Raw genomic sequence first — 21502 nt, forward strand, 5'->3', positions numbered from 1 at the left:
CCTGGAGCTCCCTCTCAGGAACCATGAGATCATGACCTGAGCGAGCTGAAATCAAGAGCTGTTGCTTAAGTCACTGAGTCACCCAGTTACCCCAATAAGTAGGGTTTTCACTCACTTACAAAGTTGTAGTAGTATGCATTTTTTAGATTAACTGATTGATTATACCTACCATATTAGGTTTATAATCTTGCAAACAACGTTTTAGTTTTATTCTGAAGAATTCATATAAGATTCCTGGACTCAGCAGGATTCTGCTGTTGTTTGGGGAATGTTTTCTGTTCATCAGAAACCTGATTAAGCTTATTCTTTCCTGAAGAGAATAAAAGCTAAAGGCTATAATTTAAGCTTGCATTTTTCAATGCCTATTTTGCTTTTAACATGTATAATTCTAACAGTTTTACATCTGGATTTTCACACTGAAACCACCCAAGTATTCAAAGAAGCTTTCCTCACAAATTTAAAATCTCTTGAGTTCTAAATTCTATTTAATATTTTGGTTCAGTACTCTCACAGTCTTCTCTTTTTTAATGTCTCTTTATTTATTTTGAGAGAGTGTGTGCATGTGCACATGCAACCAGGGAAGGGGAGGGGGTGGAACAGAGAGAGAAGAGAAAAGAGAATCCCAAGCAGGTTCCATGATGTCAGTGCAGAGAGACACGCGGGGCTTGATCTCATGAATCAAACCATGAGATCAAGAGTCAGATGCTTAACTGACTGAGCCACTCAGGCACTTCTTAAACTTCTTAAGTAAACTTAATTTTGTTTGTAATTTTATTCAAATTTTTCCAAGGTGATAGATTTCATACTAACAAAATCCTGGTAAGACAGATATGACTAAATATTTCACTATTTTTAGCTTTCATTATTTCACAGATCTCCTATCAAATCAAAGTTCCCTAAAATAGAATACGATATGAGTTTGCATTCTCTAATTTGTTTTGTTTCAGAAATCTCATTTTGCCAGAGGCAAACAGATAAATGCAATCTATAGTATTTTCACATTCAAATCTTAATAGTGGGAATTGGAATCACAGGCTTGTATCAATAGCTTTAATTGTTGCTGCTTCCACCTGAAGGAATGTCAACAGTAAATGAGAGAGAACTCCATCAGTGACAGGGCTTTGAATGAGAGGAAGGCCTCAGAAAGAAATAGAACGAACAAAGGTTTTATACCTATATGGAACTGGCCTCAGCACCCAGCGAACATTGAAACTTTCAATAGATATGCACAGCAAAAGCACAGCTCCACCGTAGAACCAATACAAAGCAGTCCTATTAGAGTGATAAACATGTGGTATGAGAATTTTTTCTGCCTCTTCTCCTCTTGCACCTCTTAACTGCTGAAAATGAAAAATACCTTTCCATTTCTAGGCTGTCCAGAGCAAAATCAGAAACTTGCAGGTGTTCACACTCTTGATCTACCCACTGCTGGCGCCGTACTACTATAAGAACAGACATCCTTCAGAAGCTCATTAAGTTCCCAAACACAGAAAATCATTTTGCTAGAGAAATTGGTTTTAAATGTGAAGCTCATGATGAACTCAGAAACCAGTAATATTATATAATGTGGGATGCTTAAATTTTTATCATTAGAGAATCTGAGAATATTTTATCGATTGAATCACTGCACCTAAAAAAACAAGTGTAATTCTGTATATTAAACTTTGTGTTTTTAAACATTGATTTTTCACCTTATCACGTGTATCTTAGATTATACAGATGAACGGGAAGACTGTGCACTACATCTTTCCTCATGCAAGGATAAAAATAACAAGAGACTCTAAGGATCACACGGTTTCAGGTAAAGGAAATCAAATAACCTTCTTTTTTATTTTAATGTCAGGTTGGGATATGTATTTGGATTTCAGTTCAGACGGCTTCCCAAATTTTAGAAGACACTTTTTTTATGTCAAAAATTGTGTTTTTGAGGATTTCCAAAAATAAGCAGACCATACTTTTGAACATAAAAGATTATAATGGCATAGTTATTAATCTGCCAGATTACTGATGGGTACATCTTTAGGTCTTTTTTTATTAAATGCATTTTTAAAACATACATGGTATCATAATGCCCCATGATCCTTCCCCTATTGAGCAATATGGTAACTGGTTTTAGAACTGTGAAATATTCTTTACAGGAAATAGAGAACTACTATATTTATAGGTGATATATCTAACATGGTATACATGCTGGAGGGCAGTTTTTTCTTAAAGACTGATACAACCAAGGACAAAAATAGGTATTTTTTTCAGTTTGCTTGCTGTTGTTCCTTGCACATTTTGGACCATGGAGCACGTGGATGTGGAACAGGTTTTGCTCTGAGCAACTTTCCACTATTTTCATAGAGGATGAATTGTTTAGGAACCTAATGTTGTTTCCTTTTAAGATTGGGCAATTTTTCTCCTATCAGAGACAGATCATTTAAACTTCCAGAGTTTCACTGCATGCACACGGTATTTTAAGTAATGATGAAAATCCCATGATTGAATCTCAAGATCCATGGGCTCTATGGATTAGAATAATTACTATGGAACAACTCTATGGAATAATTAGTTCTACAGGCTATTTCAGTTCCCTCCAGCTAATAAAGCAAAACAACATAGTACTTCCACAGCAATGCCAATTTTGTTTTCAATGCCAGCAATAGATAGAAATCTTCAAACTGTTTAACTAAATCATCAGAATTCTATATTAATGAATCTATTTTCTAGCTGTAGTCTTACTTTTATACTGTATTTATCATCCTTCAACCTTATTTGTCTTTTGCAACTCATTATTTTAATTTGCTTTCCTTTACCCATTAGAAAAAAAAGTTTTAAATATAAAAAAGACAGAAATAATAGCGATTAATATCTCGTTGTACATACTGTAGTCTGAAAACTAAATTCATTTTCCTCTGTATGTAGATTTTACAAAATGAGAAGCAAGAATCATTGTTTTAAACAATACATTTACTAGTAATATACTGTATCATCGCTCTGCATGCACCTTTTGCTTTTGATATTTACCTAATATAGAAGTAAAAATATTTTCCCCATTATATTTCCCTGCATTAATTACTATTGAATATATTTTCCATGTATCCTTGGATAGCATGATCTCATAGTAAATTAAATGTTTGGATACACTCATATTGTTTTTAACTAAGTCCCCAGTACCTCCAAGGGATTTAAGTACACATATATGCACAACCAAAGCCATGACATATTGGATACACTTTTAATTAGTTATTTGTTAATATTTGCTGATTGAACACACCTAGTGTGATTTATATTGTGTTCATTGCAAGACTAATAGAATGAATACAACACAGACTCTTATCTAAACTGTTCTCATAATTTGGTAGTAAAATCTGAAATATAAGTAATAGAAAGAATACAACACAGACTCTTATCTAAACTACTCATAATTTGGTAGTAAAATCTGAAATATAAGTAATTATTACAGTAGAATTTTAGGAACAACTGAGACAAAACCAAGGAATTTATATATAACTTTTATTTTTCATACCTGTACACACACACACACACATATATATGCATCATTATTTATATTTTTATGATGTTCACAGAGAGAAATATATGCATATACATATGTACACACACACATATATATGCATCTTTATTTATATTTTTATGATGTTTGCAGAGAGAAATATATGCATACAATCTTCTGTTAAGTGATCTGTAATTTTTAGGAAATAGATTCTTTAACTGTTAACTGTAAACTTCAAAGATATAGGTACTGATCAACAACTGTATGATGGTTTTGAAAGTCTTTATTCAGCTCACCACAAGGCAACAAAATAAAGAGAATAGATAGTGAATTTTTGCAGAAAGACCTGAGTTAGAGTTCAACTCTATTGGCTTATGTAAATTTTGAGAATAAATTTGCTCATCTGTAAAATAAGACCAACTCTCTGTATCTCACATAATTGCAAATGAACCTAGCACAAATTCCTATACTTACTATACACTCAACAAATGTTATTTCCTCTTCTCTTAGAAATTATCAGAAGAAAAAAAAAAAAAGAATAAAATGTAACACTAAAGAAATGAGTCTCTTTTTTATTTAAAACCATCTTATGGCTCTAGAAACACAGCTGTTTCAAACAAGCCAAAGAAATTCTTCTGATTTCAAAAAGATATTTGCTTATGTATAGTTCCATAATGGACTGGCTACATCTGCAAGGCTAGAAAGACTAATTAGAAAGTGTAATAGTGAAGAACACCAAATATGTTTAGGTTCAAAAGACAGCAGTATCTAGAAATCGTGGCTCATTTTCTGTTCTTCGTTAGTCTACCATCTTTATGAGCTTTTAGAAATAGGAGACAAATGTAACAGATCTCATTGGATCTGAGTTGGTAGCAATACCAAACATGGATAGCTCATTATGGATAGCTATTTAAATAAATAGCTTTAATAAGGCATAATTTACATATCATGAATGCACACATTGTAAGTGTACAAATCAATTACTTTTAGTAAATTTGTGGAATTGTGTGACCATCACCACAATCTTGTTTTAGAACAAGTCATTACAAAAAATTCCCTCAAGCCTGGTAGCAATATCCACCTTCAACGCTCCAGCCACAGGCAGGAGATTTACATTCAGTCTCCAAGTCTGCCCTTTTATAAATTTAATAATACGGTATTCAGTTTTAGTGTCTGGCTCCTTTCACTTATCAACATTTTGAAGTTTGTTTTATCGTATGTATCAGTCGTTTGATCTTTGTATTGCTAAGTACATTGCTAAGTACTCCATTGTTTGGCTATTCTACATTTATTTTATCCATTGGATTTCTCCCAGTTTTTAAATATTTGCACACAAGCTTGAGTTTAAACATATGATATGTTTTAATGATTTCTTAGAAGTGGAATTGTTGGGTTCTATAGTTAAGTTTCTTTTTCACTATTTAAGAAACTGGCAAATAGTTTTTTAAAATGAGTCTACCATATTACATGCTCACCAGCAATATCTGAGAGTTCCACTTTCTCTGTGTCATTGCCAACACTTGATAATGTTTATTTTTTGGGTGGGTGTAGATGATAACTCTCTGTTTTAGCTTCTGTTTTCCTAATGACTTATGGTAATTAGTATATTTCAGTTGGTTATAAACAACAGATATGTCTTCTTTGGTGAACTGTTTGTTCAGATACCTTGCCCATTGTTTATTTGGGTGGTTTGTCTTCTTACTGAGTTGTATGAATTCATTATATATTTTGGATACTAATCCTTTATAGGGTATATATAACTTGAATATATTTTCATCTAGTCTGTGTCTCCTGCTTTTAACAAATTATTTTAAGGGAAAAGTATTACATATTAATGGAATTCAGTTTGTCAATATTTTGTTTCTTTACAGACCAGGCTGAGTTCTTGATAGAGTATTAAGAATTATCCTGAGGTCATAAAGATTTTCTCTTATTTTTTATAGCAGAAGCATTATACATTTTGGTTTCTGACCTATTTAGTGTTGGTTTTTGTATATGGTGTGAGGCAGAAGACCACATTCTTTTTTTTTTTTTTAAACACAAATGAATATCTATTTGTGTAGGCACCTTAAAGAAAATCCCCATTGAATTGCTTTGGCACATTTGTCAAAAAACAATCTACCATTAATGTAAGGGTTCTTTTTGGCTATGGAACTAACTTTTATTTCACCACCCCTATACTTTCTTGCTTATTATTGTTTTATCTTAGGTTATGAACTCTGGTGTTGTAAGTCTCCCTTTTCAAAACTGTTTCAGCTGTTATAGATCCTTTTAATTTTTATAATATTTTAGTATCAGTCTTCTGGGATTAAGATAGGGGTTGCATTGAAATTATAGGTCATTTTGGAGAGAAGTGCTATTTTAACAACACTGAGCCATTTCATCCATGAACATGTAATATTTCTTCATTTACTTAGATCTTCTTCAGTATTTTTCAGTAAAGTTTTATAGTTTTCATTGTAGAAGACTAGCATGTCTTTTGTTAAATATGTCCCAAATTATTTTATTATTTTTGTTGCTCTTTTAAATGGTGTTGTTTCTTAATTTCAGTTTTGGACTATTCATTGCAGTTTTATAGAAATACAATTGATTTTTGTATATTGATCTTTCAGCTTATAATCTTGCTAATGTTGTTTTTTGTTTACTAGTTTTCTCGTGTGGAATTGTTGAGATTTTCTGAGGATGCACGTTCACCTCATCTGCATATAAAGAAAGCTTTACTTCTTCCTTCCCAACTAGAATAGTAAATTGATTTTTTTTCTTATTGCACTTACTAAAACTTAGTGTACAGTGTTGAACAGAGCAGTGAGAATAGACATCCTTGCTTTGTTCCTAAAGAATGTTGGCAACTAATTGTAAAGAGAAATCAGGGACTCTGCCCTATCCCTGCCGTAGAATTCCTTTCTCTCCTCCCCTTCATTAATACTCACTGGAAGTGATTTTTTGGACTAACATTTTAAAAAGCAGAACAGAAGTGTTTCAGAATAGCTTTAAAAGCACAACAGCTAATTAAACTTAATTTTATTTTATTTTTTCAAATAGTAGTGGATTACAGAGATGAGAGTTACAAGAGAAAGTATAACTTTCACTCTGGGAACATGTCTGTTCCATCCTAATTGCTGGAACTTCACTAGATCCTACAAGGTGGGCCTTGACACAGAAATTTCTTTCCCATTTAGGAGGACTTCTTTACTTTCATTCTCATTTTAAAAGTATACTTATATACATAACAATTTCTCATTCTAAGAGTACAATCATATATGATACAGTTTCTCATTGTAAGCTTCTCAAATTATTTTTAGGGATAAACTGAGTATAAACTTATAGAAATGAATGGTAGATCGGGTGGAATCTCTTCTCTTTTTTTTAATGTTTTTTATTTATTTTTGAGAGTCAGGGAGAGACAGTGCAAGCAGGGGAGGGTCAGAGAGAGAGGGAGACACAGAATCTGAAACAGGATCCAGGCTCTGAGCTAGCTGTCAGCACAGAGCCTGACACGGGGCTCGAACCCACGGACCATGAGATGATGACCTGAGCTGAAGTCAGACACTTAACCAACTGAGCCACCCAGGTGCACCTGGAATCTCTTCTAAAATCACAGTTTCTTCCTGGTAAATTTTAATGAAGCTTGCATTCATGTCCTTATTAACAAAGGAAGTGTTTATTGTCAAGGTCAGTTCCACATGAAAATCATCACTCCTCCTGATATCTATCAAGATAAATATTGCTTGTGCACTTCTCTTCCTGCTAAGGAAGTGTTTTGCTTCTAACTGGAGATAGGTTAGCACATTTTTCTATGCATTCTTAATAAAATTAAGTTAAAGGAATTAATGAGTGACACCATGAGGAGAGTGTGAAGACATTCCAGACATTTAACCTATAGAGAGGAGGACGAATGGTAATGTTTAATTTGAAAATTAATGTGAAATTTAAGGGTGTAAATCCAAAATGTATTAGTTGCCATGGAAAACTGGGCAATAAGAAATGAGATTCATTTAAAGGAATAAGGATTTATACTGATCTCCTAGAATATTTTCGTGACAAATAGAGTGATGAGAAAAGTATATAGAAAGAACAAGGATGTGGAAGTGGTCATGAGAAAAAAATGGGTTCCAATCTTAAGTTCTTTACATGCTGGACAACCTAGGGAAGTATCTAAATTTTCTTCATCTTAGCTTCATTGTCCTGAAATGTTATGGATAGTATCTAACACAAAAAAGTTGCAGAAAATATTTAATTTTTTATATGTTTTTATTTATTTTTGAGAGAAAGACAGAGAGAGAGAGAGACAGAGCATGAGTGGGAGAGGGACAGAGAGAGAGGGAGACACAGAATCCAGAGCAGGCTCCAGGCTCTGAGCTGTCAGCAGAGCCCAACGCGGGCCTCAAACAGAGGCCAAACAAAACCAAACAGAATTCATCAGTTCAAAGTCATATATTTTGAGACATCTGACAGTTAAAAGTTCAGCAAATGTGATGTAATAGGACATTGGCTGAAAATAAGAGCAGCTCTCTTTTTGTTTAAAGCACAATCTGAGTGAAATGTTGGACTATTCATAGCTGGTCACCTAGCAACACGTAACATCCCTTCTCCTTTCCAGGTAGTAGTAACAATTTTTTAAAATCGAGAAATCAAAATAACCAAAATAATTGCATTACTTCACTCTTTAATTAAAAGTATCTCTGATATATATTGGAAGATAGAAGCTGTTGAACTATGTTGAACACTTCCTTCCTCAATTGCAAATTGATTTTGATGAGAACAGGTTTAGACTGTAGTGCAAAAATAATCCTGACACCTAGATTTGATCTATATGTCTAAAGTGACTCAACAAATTCAGAATTCTTCTCACCTAATCAGTTTCTCAACTCTTCTGCCAAACAGTGGTAATTATAACAAATATTATGCTTGTGTGCACTTTATAGAGTTATATACCAAGATAGGAGTATTAATCGAACTACATATTTATTTAACAGCTATATATGTGGTTCATATTTGTAACATAGATGTGAAAATACAAAAATGATTAAAAGTGTAATACTAAAAAAATAACAATTTCATCTTTGTAATGTATGAGAAAGATATAAGCATGGCATCAACTTTTATGCAATAGAACAATACAAATTTTCTTAGACAAGACAAAACATCAAGGGATCAATTTAATCAATCCCAGGTACAGATTAAATGGAATGCTGTGATCTGTGGCTGCCTAAGCCAAAACATTTTCTCTCCTCAGTCTTGACTGAGAAATGCTGGTTCCCAACACATTTCCTCTCTCCTGATGGTTTCTTCTTTTAAAGGCCTAATTGCAATCCCTCCCATCACTGTCCTGTCTCCAACTGAACAAGGTAAGAAAGGACTGGGTGTGATGTCCTCATATTCATCCCTTCTGATTCTAAGCCAGATGCACTGGTGCTAACCAGGCAGGAGATGCACTCCTAGTCACTCATTTGGAGCAAGAGTGTGGGCTTCCCTCTAGCTTTACCATATTGTCAGGTGTTGCCTTGAGCACTCAACCTCGCAAAGCCTCATTTTCCTCTTGTATAAACAGAGGGGGGGTTCGTTTGTGTTTTTTCTTTTTAAGAACCAAAGAGATCATGTAATTTTAAGGCATTTTATAAGACCAGAATAGAATCCAATTATATTACTTTTAACACCCTTTTCATTGATGCATTAGACTGGCTTGGAGAAAAATGTATATTTTAGTATTTATCCATTCAATATTCGTTCAGTTATGTATTGAGTATTGCCTAGATGCTATATACTTGCTACAAATTTTATACCAGAACCTTAGCATTGCAAACTTGAACTCTTCATCTGTTTATGCAGGAAAAAAAAAGTGCTTTTATTCATGGCCTATAGTCCCTTTCATTCCTACCTTCTGTTACTGCTCAATCACTGTGGTAACTACTATAAGCACAAATGCTTCCCAAGTTTTGCTACCAAGATACTGTGCATATATACTGTATGCACAAAAAATAACTCTTATCTTCGTATTTTCTATTTATGTATACCAAATTACCACAAATTTAATGGCTTAAAACAGCACACCTTTAGTATCTCACAGTTTTCTTGGGTCAAGAAATCCAGGCAAAGCTTACCTGGAATCTCTGGTCAGGACCTCACAATGCTGCAGTCTACATTTTGGCTAGGCTGAAGTCTGTCCTGAAGCTTGGGGATACTCTTCCAAGCTAGCGTGGTTATTGGAAGAATTCAGTTCCTTTCACTATGGACCTAGGCTCCCCTTTTCTCCCTGGCTGTCAGCCATGCCACTCTCAGCATGTAGGGGCTCCTCAGCATCTTGCCCTGCATTCCCTCTGTTACCCTCTCACTCATGGAGGGTTACTTCATCAGGGCTAGCAGAAAACTCTAGTCTTTTTTTTTTTTTAATGTTTTATTTATTTCTGAGAGAGAGAGAGAGAGACAGAGAGAGAGAGAGTCAGAGAGAGAGAGAGAGAGAGAGCATGAGCAGGGGAGAGTTAGAGAGAGAGGGAGACACAGAATCCGAAGCAGGCTCCAAGCTCTGAGCTAGCTACAAGCACAGAGCCGACATGGGGCTCGAACCCAGAGTCATGAGATCATGACCTGAGTTGGAGGCTTAACCGACTCAGCCACCCAGGCACCCCAGAAAACTCTCGTCTTAATGGGCTAAGGGAATATAATCATGGTAGTGACTATCGCATTACCTTTGTCGGTTTCTAGTGGTTAGAACCAAGTCATGTGTTCCTCCTCCATTCAAAGTGACTCATTGGGAGTCAAGAGAGCGTATGTCTACCACAGTCTTATAGTATCTCCAGAAGTACAAAAGGAACACTTATTCATAAGTTTTTAATTACAGTAGTATTTTTCTTCCTATGTATCTTATTTAATAAAACTGGCACTTATTTTGGAAAGCTCATCATAGCATTACAATGTTATAAGTTTAAGCTATTTTATTTCCACCAATAGGGTTCTATGATAGGGTTACATGAGTGTCTCCCAATACAACAGTTTTCTTTAACATACCTAGTAAATGACCCCACGACTAGTCCTAGACTGTCATCGTAAGATCAGTATCTAAACAAGTAAACATGAAGGCCATATCTGCAAATTGACCCAGTCTTCTAATTTTATTACATCCAATTTCATGTCAAATAATTACTTTATTTTGGAAGTACTGCTAAATGAATTAAAGTTTTGTATTTCCTTCTATAGAAGTATCATGCAAACCCTTCAGATTTTGTCTTTATGATTATAATTTTGCATTTGCCTTATATAAGCTAAAATAACAAAAAAATCCATGTGTTATTGAATGAACAAAAGATGAGTTTTTGAATGCGACAGTCCTAGGAAATTGTCTTGGTGGAGATTATTTCTAGAGTATTTCAGGAAGAGGAAACCCTATATATCCTTAATAAAATTACTTTACCAGTATACAAACTATCTTTTCTTCAAAAGATGTTGTTCAACACGCCAGATGGCTGGTGTCTTTTGATATTTATTTGTGACTTTTTTGCATATATAAAATGTTTTATGTCCATATGTGATATGTGCATGTGTGTTTGTGTCTTTGTTATTTCTCATGACAGTGGCCAATCATAGGGCAATACAATGTGGGCCCATCTCCTCTATTGTGGTATGAGTATGAATAGCCTTTTATACATGCTTTGTATAACATTTTTACCTTAATATTAACTCACATTGCATTAGGAAAGGCAAATGTGAACGTTTGTTCATGGAAATGTGACAAAGAATATTCTCTTTGAATCTTTCATTATATGTAAAGGATATATATTTAAAACTAGAAAAAAAGGATCCTATACCACAATTGGCTGTATAGAAAAAGCTAATGGGAATAGTTGAGTTTGTAATTTGTAGAGTAAGGTATAGAGTCAGATTAGATTTGGTATTAATGTGGTGTTGCCCTTTTGATGCTGCTGGAAACAGTCAAGTAGGAATTGCTATCAAGGCAATTGGTATATGTTGTTGTTATTTGTAGTAATGTTTTTCTCATAAAGAGCAAAAATTAGTAAAGATTAAGGAAAGTAGTGAAGTAGTGAAATATCCTTTAGGTCTTTAGATTCAAGTATTAATGAATTACTGTAGCATTTGATAAGACACGAAGGGGAAATTACTATGTTTTTAATATAAGTTGGTTTATTTTCCTAAATATTTACATAGATAATTTATAACCAAAATTAGTAGGTGAAAGAATACAAAAATAAATTTCATAGCCTCACTCAGGAGTATAATTAATATGTAAACTATAAAAATAGACTTAATTGAACTGTACTTTGGAGACTTTTCCATTATCCTTAGTATTTTATTAGCATTAAGATTTATATAGATAATCTTTCTTCTTATTCAGTCCAATGAGTAGCATGACTAAATTGCAATATGTCATTACCCTGAGATAACTTTATTGTGAATAATAAACTCCATTGATTTAAAGACTACTATTCACAAGATAGTGTGTTCACTTACAAAATTTTGCTTTTCCTTGTTGCTTAGATGTAGCATGTGGTAGTGTCAAAATGAACCAAGAATTTTGATTTTGTTTAAACTTATTGGTCTAGTAATTGTAATGTCATAATATTTTCCTGTATTATTTTAAGGTGAAAATATAAGTTTTTTTAATACTTTAAAATATCAGAGCTTTTAATATAACATGTTAATAAACTAAAATTAAACTAGATTTAAGTTTGAAATTTAAATGCAAATATAAAGACTTTCCTTTATATGTTCATGTTTATTTTATACACAGTTTATTTTATTTGTGTTTTATTTCAACTTTATTGATGTATCATGGACTGGTAAATTTGTAAGATATTTAAAGTTCACACTGTGGTGATTTGATTTACATATATATTGTGAAAGGATCCGTCCCATCTAGTTAATTAAGACATTCATCCTGTCAGTATTTATATTTTGGTGTGTGTGTAAAAGCAGTTAATTTCTACTCTCTTAGTAAATTTTGTGGATATGACTACGGATTAAAACCGTAGTCACAATGTTTTATTTTAGATCTTCAGACCTTTTCCATCTTATAGTCCCACTTTTCCTGGCAACCACTTTTCCACTCACTATCTATAAGTTTGATTTTTTTCCCCACACATATATGTGATACCATTTAGTATTTGTCTTTCTTTGCCTGGTTTATTCACTGAGCATAATGCCCTCAAGGTCTCTCCCTAGTATCCCAAATGGCAGCATTTCCTTCAGTCTCATGCCTGAATAATATTCCGTTGAGTGTGTGTGTATGTGTGTGTGTGCATATATATGTGTATATATATTATATTCACTACATCTTCTTTATCCAGGCATTCATCTCTAAACACTTAAGTTGTTTTCATATCTTGGCTATTGTGAATAATGCTATAATGAACATGGTAGTACAGGTATCTCTTTGATAGCTTGCTTCATATCCCTTGGATATATGCTTAGAACTGGGATTACTGGATCATAGGTTAGTTCTATTTTTAATATTTGAGGAAGCTCCGTACAGTTTTCTATAGTGACTGTAGCCAATTTACATTCCCTCCAGCAATACACGAGGGTTCTCTTTTCTCCACATCTTTGTCAACATTTGTTATCTCTTGTATTTTTGATGACAGCTATTCTAATAGATGTGTAGCGTTATCTACACATCAATAGATGTGTAGCGTTATCTACACGTCAATAGATGTGTAGCATTTCCCAGATGATTCTTGATGTTGAGCATCCTTTCAAGTACCTTTTGGCATTTGTATATCTTTTTTGGAAAAATGTCTATTTAGTTTCTCTGCATGTTTTTTAATCAGATTGTTTATTTGTTTGCTACTGAGTTGTATGAGTTCTATATGTATGAGTTTTTATATTTTTATATTAACCCCTTATCAGGAATGTGATTTGTAAATATTCTTTCCCATTCTGTAGGCTGACTTTCATTTTGATGGTATCTCATGAATCTCTTAATGTATTTTCATTCTTTTTCCTCCTTGCTCCTCTTCTTAGGTGGCTTTTACTGCCCTGTTTTCAAATTAACTCATCTTTTCTCACTTCCCTGGCCTGATATTAAACCCCTCTATGAATTTTGCAGTTCATATATTTTATTCTTCAGCTCTGTGGTTTCTGTCTGGTACTTTCTTATATATTCTGTTTGTTGAAATTTTCACTTTGTTCATGCCTTGTTCTCCTAACTCATTGATCATCATTATGACGTTATTTTGAATTTCTTATCAAATAAATAACTTTTCTCCATTTCATTAAGTTCTTTTCCTGAAGGTTTATCGTCTCTTATTTAGAACACATTTCTCTGTCTCTTCAATTTTTTTTGCCTTTCTGGGTTGGCTTCTAAGCATTACATAAAACAATCATTACTTCTAGGCTTCATGCAGTGGTTTCATGTAGGATTTAAACATTATGATACAGGGGTGCCTGGGTTTCTTAGTTAAGCATCTGACTTCAGCTCGGGTCATGATCTCATGGTTTCTTGATTCCAGCCCTGCATCAGGCTCTGTGCTTACAGCTCAGAGTCTGGAGCCTGCTTCAGATTCTGTGTCTCCCTCTCTGCTTGGACTCTGTCTCTATTTCTCTAAAATAAATAAATGTTAAAGAAATGTAAACGTTATGATTCAGCCTGGCCTGTGCTCTTGGTTGTCTCTTAAATCTTAATGATTGGTCAGGCTGCCTTCTTTGTTCTTAATGGCTCCCAGTAGTTGAAGGTATGCCAAACCTGTTTTGATGTGGGTTTTTGTTTTGTTTTGTTTTCTCATTGACCCATTATGTAGGAGTCACTCAGCTAGTTTCTGGATTTTTTTCAGAGGGAATTGCTCCACGTGTAGCTGTAGATTCGGTGTGTCCGTGGGACGAGGTGAGTTCAGGAGACTCCTATGCTGTCATCTTGGACAGGAACATTTAAAATGACTACATAATGGTATACTTACCACGTAATTAAAATGTACACAGAGATTTGAAAAAACTGGTTTATTTAAATTTTAATCCTAAGGTTATTAAAGTAATACTTTTTCTTAATGATTTGCTACCTTCATCGTTGAACTTCTGTTTTCTTCTAAATATTCCCTACAAGTTTTAAAAGATTTCTGAAAGTTAGATTTCTCTGTAAGACCCCCTCAGTAACATCTCTGCTTATCTGTTGTGAAATTACTGTAATTTCTGACAGTCTTTTTTAAAGCTTCTGTGTTCTCTTTGGTCTCTCTACCTGCCATGCTGTTCACTCGGGCAAAACCATTGTATTTTCAAGTCATCTGACTAAGGAAGCATTTTATTAATTTTTGAGACAGAATAGAAGCAGAGAGGCAAAAGGATTTTAAGTTGATAAAAATGTGTCGGAAGTTGAAAAACAGTGATAACATATATCATAAATGCACATTATACATATTATATAAATAATACATATTGTTATATATAACATATAAACATCACTTATCAAGGACCATTTAAATATAAGCATTTCAGTGAAAAATTAATGTTGCTTCTGAGTTTACCAAATCTCCTATTGCATTCTGCATTTTAGATTTGAGCTGGGATGTTTTATCTTTATGGAAGTATTTTTATTTATTTTATCTTCATTTACTACATAAAATATCAAAGTGAAGCTGTACAAATGTTAAGTCAAAATGTCCAGATTTAAATAATTAGAAATCACATAAAGTAAATTTCTTATGTCCCCACTAGGATGCATGTACCTACTGTAAACTAAGCAAAAAAAAAGTTTAATTTTCTGAGCCTTTTTATTTTCTATCATTCTATTTTATCATACATTTTAATATTTCTCTGCTACATTATTTTATACATGAAAATCAACAGCAGCAACCACAGCAGTGTCAAGGAAAGCAAAAGGAATTTGTGAAAATTTACTGTGTGCTTGCAATGGTTTCTTTATATATAAAATTTCATTTCTCACAATATTGTCATGGCTGTCCATATCTTTCATTTTACCAAAGACACTGAGGCTTTAACACGTATTTGTAAAGTGTTTTGAGTATTAGAATTAAGTGGTATGAGGATGTATTTTACAAAATTAAATGAATGTTGTGTTGTGCTCCTTTATAATGGGTATAATTATAATTTTCTTTCACTGATCCTTAACTACAGGGTTTTAGGTGTTTTCAATCACCAGAAATCAAATGGTACTAGGAATCCAATTGCTTAACCTTTAAGACATTTTCATCTAAAGAATGAAACTATAACCAAATCTTTGAAAATGGTCACTTCTACCAATTAATAGATTTTAGAGTTCCACAACTTCTCTTTTAGGTCTATCTTTACAAGGTGTAATAATTCCATGTGTAGATTCTAAGCGTTTGCTATGCCATATATTGTATAGTGCTAAAATTGTTTTTCATGGGCTATGTATATATTCTGTTTTTTTAAGCTTAAAAAGAAATAAGTAAAACCAAATGCCCTGAGCAGTCTACTATACCCTACTCCACTGTACTCTTCTAAGTCTAGCATTATATATTAAGTTTTGATATAAGGAATGATCTTGAATTCCTTATATGATCATTATTGATCTTGAATTCCTTAAATGATCATATATTATGCCTATATGCTAAAGAAATGTCATAAATCATCTTTTGGGATCTCAGACTGTCCATGTCTTAAAATTGATATGGATACACCAACCACATTAGAAATTCAGTATCTGTGTTTTGTTTTGTTTTGTTTTTTATGAAAAGTGTAACAAGTGATAAATTACAGCTGTGAGTGATTCAGTCATGAAGTGAAACCAAATCTTTAAGAAACTATTATTGCTTTTAACAGATAAATTCTGTGGCCAGCTAGTTTAAAATCCTCATTTTGTAATTTCTAAAATATCCTTAGCACACTAAATACAAAAGGTTAAACTAGTTGACTAAAGAAGGGCTAATAACTTCTTCATCTATTGCCCTTTATTTGTATCTACCTAATGTTCTACTGTACAATCAGTCCTGATGAATCCTTCAAGACTGCTGTCTAAGTAAGAATTCAACTGTTCGTATGCAGACTTAGTTGAGACCAAATCCTATACTAGATGATGTTCTGTACTCACCCAGTTATATTCAATGTGTATCATAAATTAACCTCTACTCACAGTGGTAGCAATGGACCAAGAAATTGGTGACAGAAAAGTTTCCTAAGTAGGGCCAGAGAAAGCTACTATCTTATTTAACTCTATCCCATTGACAACAGCAGGAAACTTAGATGCATACAGTTGATTTGTTTGATTTTGGTTTTTTGTTTGGAGGCTCAATATTCAGAACACTTACCCTGGTAAAAAAGTGGAAAGAAGGAGGAAAGTAGGAGGGAAAGAGAGGGAGAAAAGAGGGTAAAAACAAGGAAGGAGGGGAGGAAGAAAAAGAGGGAGGAAATTAATTTGGAAATACCTTATAACCTGGAAAGCTGTTTTACCAAAATATACCCCTCCCTGCATAAATGGTAGAAGGGCTCCATAATCCAGTGTTACTGGTTGTTGCATGTTTGTACTGTGTTGATGTTAACTACAGGGATTGTTTTTGAAGAGTAAAGTGGGAAGGTACCAGGATGTATAAGAAAGCTAGCTTTTAAAATTTAGAGATTTTGAAAGAGTTGAAAATGGGCCGTCAATCACTGAACAGAAAATTTTTAATTTAAAGAAATAATTATATCTTGATTTAAGAAGAGTTCTACTTTCTTTTAGTACTTTTGAAATATCCATGACATTTGTAACAAAAATATATCTGATGCTGTGTATATATATATACTTGTTAATTTTTACCTGATTATAAAGAAAATATGAACTTAAACCATCAACAGTTAATTTCTGTCACAATTTGTTTTCACATAATAATCATTCTCCATCTTTTTACCCATGTAGATTACAGAAAAATCTGTTCTATGAAATAAATTTACTAAGTTGTTCATCAGTCAAGAATTTATTTTGCCTCCCAGTAAATGCCATGTTAATGCACAATGGAAATTGATGAGTTAAGGCTAAAAAATGAATAGTAATTCATAAATTATGATTGTATTTTCATTTTATCAGTTATAGTCATTTATGTTTGAATTGTGTCAACTCGATTTATGATAGCTATTACTGCCTTTTTAAGTGAAATGCTCCTCAATTTCATAAGTGAATTGTACGCCCTGGAGTTTCTTATACTGAGAACATCTTTATACAATATTTTTACAAAGTATGTGGTCAAAAATGCACAAATATATTTGTATTATATCATGGTCAATTGATATAATTGATATCGTTGAATTCAAAAAAGCATTTTTTAGTATCAGGGGATTCATTGTAGATCCTATAAAAGTCTCAGAATATCCTATTTCTTATCAACTATTATTGAATTCAGAATAATATCCTTTTGTTATTGATGTCCAGTACCAATGTTCACGTTGTAGATAGCTTCTGAGCACCAGAGCCCGTTTTTCTGTGCACCTTGTAACTCACGGTAACTGTTGTCCCTTTAAATTATTACTAATAATTTTCCAATTTTTCAATACAGGTAATGGATTAGGAATTAGAATTGTGGGTGGCAAAGAAATCCCTGGGCATAATGGAGAAATTGGAGCCTACATTGCCAAAATTCTTCCTGGAGGAAGTGCAGAACAGACAGGGAAACTTATGGAAGGTAAGAATAAGGATTTCATTGTTGATTAAGATGAACATACTTATATTAAATGTATTTTAATTTAATATGCAGATTTTCTCCTTGTTTACTGTCTAGGTAACCCTCTCTCCTTATGGTTAATTATGAGATTTTGGTCTAGTAATATAAAAGAAAATGTGTTCACAACTAAATTCAATTTATTTTCAGTTGCATTGTCCTTTTGGCAGTTGGGTTTGCTCTGGGAATATCTTATTTAAGAAACACTAATTAGTCAATAAATGTTTACTGACTTGGGCAATATTATTAAAACCACTTTGGTTATTGGGATTACTTTTGTATAAATACCAAGAAAATTATATTGAAATCAGAGCTGTAAAACTACCACATGATTCAGTGCACACTAATGTTGGGCCAGTAAACTATGAACAACCCACAGGCCAATATGTCTGCCATTTGTTTCTTTAAAGAGTGTTTTATTGGAACACGGCCAGGATCATGAATTTACATGTTGAACATGGGCATTTTCCCACTACAAAGACAACTGCATTCATGACAGAGATGAAATGGTCTACAAAAACTAAAATATATACTCTGTGGCTCTTTACAGAAAAAAATTACCAACTCCTGTGCTAGGTTACTGTCTACCTTTTAGGTACTATCCACCTTAGTACATCAAAACCATTTCACAATAATGAACTCTACAGATCTATCTAAAGGGTCATAAAACATATATTTTATCAGTTTCTTTTGAATGTTATAAAATGTTCGGTTCTCAAAACACAAAACGATTATTTTCACTTTCTAATTAGAATATATGATTGTTCGCATTTTCCAAACTCTAACATATAGTTTACAAGCTTCCAGTGATATTGTTTATAATGAATATTCTTCTATTATAAAACAGCTTCAGCTAATCATTTTATTTTACTCTAAATAAAATACTTATTTGGGAGGTGGGGTTTTCTTTGTGATTTCCTAGTTTTATAAAATGTTGTCTGTTTAAAATTTAAATTATGCTAAAATGATTCACTCTTATTTTCTTCAATGTATTGCAACCTCCCCAAAATCCCTAGATATTTTGATACACTATTAGAATAAATACAACTTGAGGGGCGCCTGGGTGGCTCAGTCGGTTAAGCGTCTGACTTCTACTCAGGTCATGATCTCGCGATCATTGGGTTCGAGCCCCACATCAGGCTGTGTACTCACAGCTAGCTCAGAGCCTGGAGCCTGTTTCGGATTCTGTGTCTCCCTCTCTCTCTCTGCCCCTCCCCAGCTCATGCTCTCTCTCTGTCTTAAAAATAAACAAACATTGGGGCGCCTGGGTGGCTTAGTCTGTTAAGCGTCCGACTTTGGCTTAGGTCATGATCTCGCGGTTCGTGGGTTCGAGCCCCGAGTCGGGCTCTGTGCTGACTGCCAGCTCAGAGCCTGGAGCCTGTTTCAGAGTCTGTCACTCCCTCTCTCTCTGACCCTCCCTTGCTCACGCTGTCTCTCTCTCTCCTAGAAATAAATAAAACATTTAAAATAAATAAATAAGTAAATAAACAAACATTAAAAAATTAGAATAAACACAACTTGAGGCAATATTTATTCATCACGGATGAATAGTGGAGCTGGCTGGTACCAACTCTCTTAGATACACTCTTCCTAACTTCACATTCAGTGACATCACACTCATGGCTTGAACTGTTCTTGTTGGGAGGATTCACGAAGTGGAAGCAGATCAGTGTGATAAATTAGGCCTGTTTGCTTTATCTGCTTGTTGGTTTTCAGAAAGCCAGATTGCCAGGACATCCCCTAATATGTAACTGAAAGCATATTTTTAAAAATATTCCAGTGGCCTCTATAAAACAGGGAAAGGTAGATTAGCCAGATAGCTAAAAGAAAGTGAAAACTGTTATGAATCAAGATACAATAATTCTGAGCAAACTACAGAGTCTGTACGAAGTTTCTATGACTCTAATCCTATCATGCCTGATGCTACTCTTTGATATTGTAGTCTGCTTAAGCCAAAGACATTGAAACCTTTTTTTCTTCACTTGAGACCATTTTTAATAATGGGAGTGACACACTTTCATACAGCATACTCCAGAATGAAAGGTATATGCTATTTTTATTTTAAAATAAAAATTGCAGCAACTGTTTGTTTTATAGTTTTGCAAAGATACCCAAATACAGATAAATTTTCATACTCTTCTCTGTAATTACACCATAGAAATTGACAAAGTCTACAAGTCAGGGTGATTTGAAAGACATTTTCAATGAAGCATATTATGATGAAATGATACTCTTTGTACTTGGTAGTAGTCTATGTGGCTATTTTTAAGTTCATATATTTAAATTAAAAATAGATATAATACAGACTAAATCAAGAGAGAAAATTGAAGTGAACCTATAGTTACATTTGTGATTTCACAAACTCAAACTGCCACTAAAGTTCTCATTATTTTTGCAACTAGTGGTTTTGCAGTTTATCTAACTGGTTTGAGTGGGAAATCATTAAAAGCTACATGTATTTTATTTAAGATTTTATTTTAATTGATTATTAATTCTCCCAAATATTTGCCAAATTGCCAAACCAGACCTTTCTGCGAGTATAGATCCTCTGGTTGGAGTCCAATTGTTGTATAATGCATACCCATAATTTGTTATTTATGATTTCCTGCTTTGCTTAATTGATTTTTAAAACATAGGTCTTTAATAAAACACTTGGTACTATTTCTATTAGATTCATGATGCTGTCTTGTTTCAATACTTAGATCCTGTTTTTGAGATGTTAAATATTTTGAGGAGTTACTTTAACATTCGAGAAATCACTTTTCTTCCATACACAAGGCTCTATACCACCAGGCAAAAATAATAAAGGTTAGGGGCTCCTGGGTGGCTTAGTCGGTTAAGCGTCCGACTTTCGCTTAGGTCATGATCTCGCGGTTGGTGGGTTTGAGCCCCGCGTAGGGCTCTGTGCTGACTGCCAGCTCAGAGCCTGGAGCCTATTTCAGAGTCTGTATCTCCCTCTCTCTCTCTGACCCTCCCCTGCTCACGCTGTCTCTCTCTCTCTCTCCCAGAAGTAAATAAAAATATATATACATAAAAATAATAATAATAAAGGTTCATTCCTTTAATGTCCAAAGATGAACTGACTGAAAGGTCATTAGTCCAAATGGGAATACACAAGGAAAATGTTGTTTGACCAATGTATTTTCTGGATATATATCTATATGTATTTATATTTACATAGTTTTTGTTTTGTCTGTAACTAGGTGTTTTATTTATACATGGTATTCTTACAGCCATCACCTTCAATCTCTAATAGATTATCATAGAATTTCAGAGCATTATATTGGTTAAGATACAACTCTGACATTTATGTCTGATGAGAGGCCTAACTACAGTAATACCAAGTGTGTATCACTGGAGTCTTGTGGATTTTTTTAATATCTAAAAATGTTTA

At 33.6% G+C, this 21502-nt stretch overlaps 1 protein-coding gene across 1 annotated transcript in view; it reads left to right on the forward strand.

The window, feature by feature from the left end:
• The window catches only part of PCLO (piccolo presynaptic cytomatrix protein), a gene marked incomplete at its 3' end in the record, with an annotated part of 177908 nt that overhangs the window by 85925 nt on the left and 70481 nt on the right, over positions 1-21502 (forward strand). The window contains exons 8-9 of the mRNA XM_039224704.1: positions 1711-1801; positions 17947-18072. Of these exons, the coding sequence (XP_039080635.1) occupies positions 1711-1801; positions 17947-18072 (217 nt within the window). The remainder of the gene's footprint in view (positions 1-1710; positions 1802-17946; positions 18073-21502) is intronic.

The sequence above is a fragment of the Hyaena hyaena genome, unplaced genomic scaffold (genome assembly GCF_003009895.1).
Source record: "Hyaena hyaena isolate Hyena2069 unplaced genomic scaffold, ASM300989v1 scaffold_1722, whole genome shotgun sequence".
Classification (NCBI taxonomy): Eukaryota; Metazoa; Chordata; class Mammalia; order Carnivora; family Hyaenidae; genus Hyaena; species Hyaena hyaena.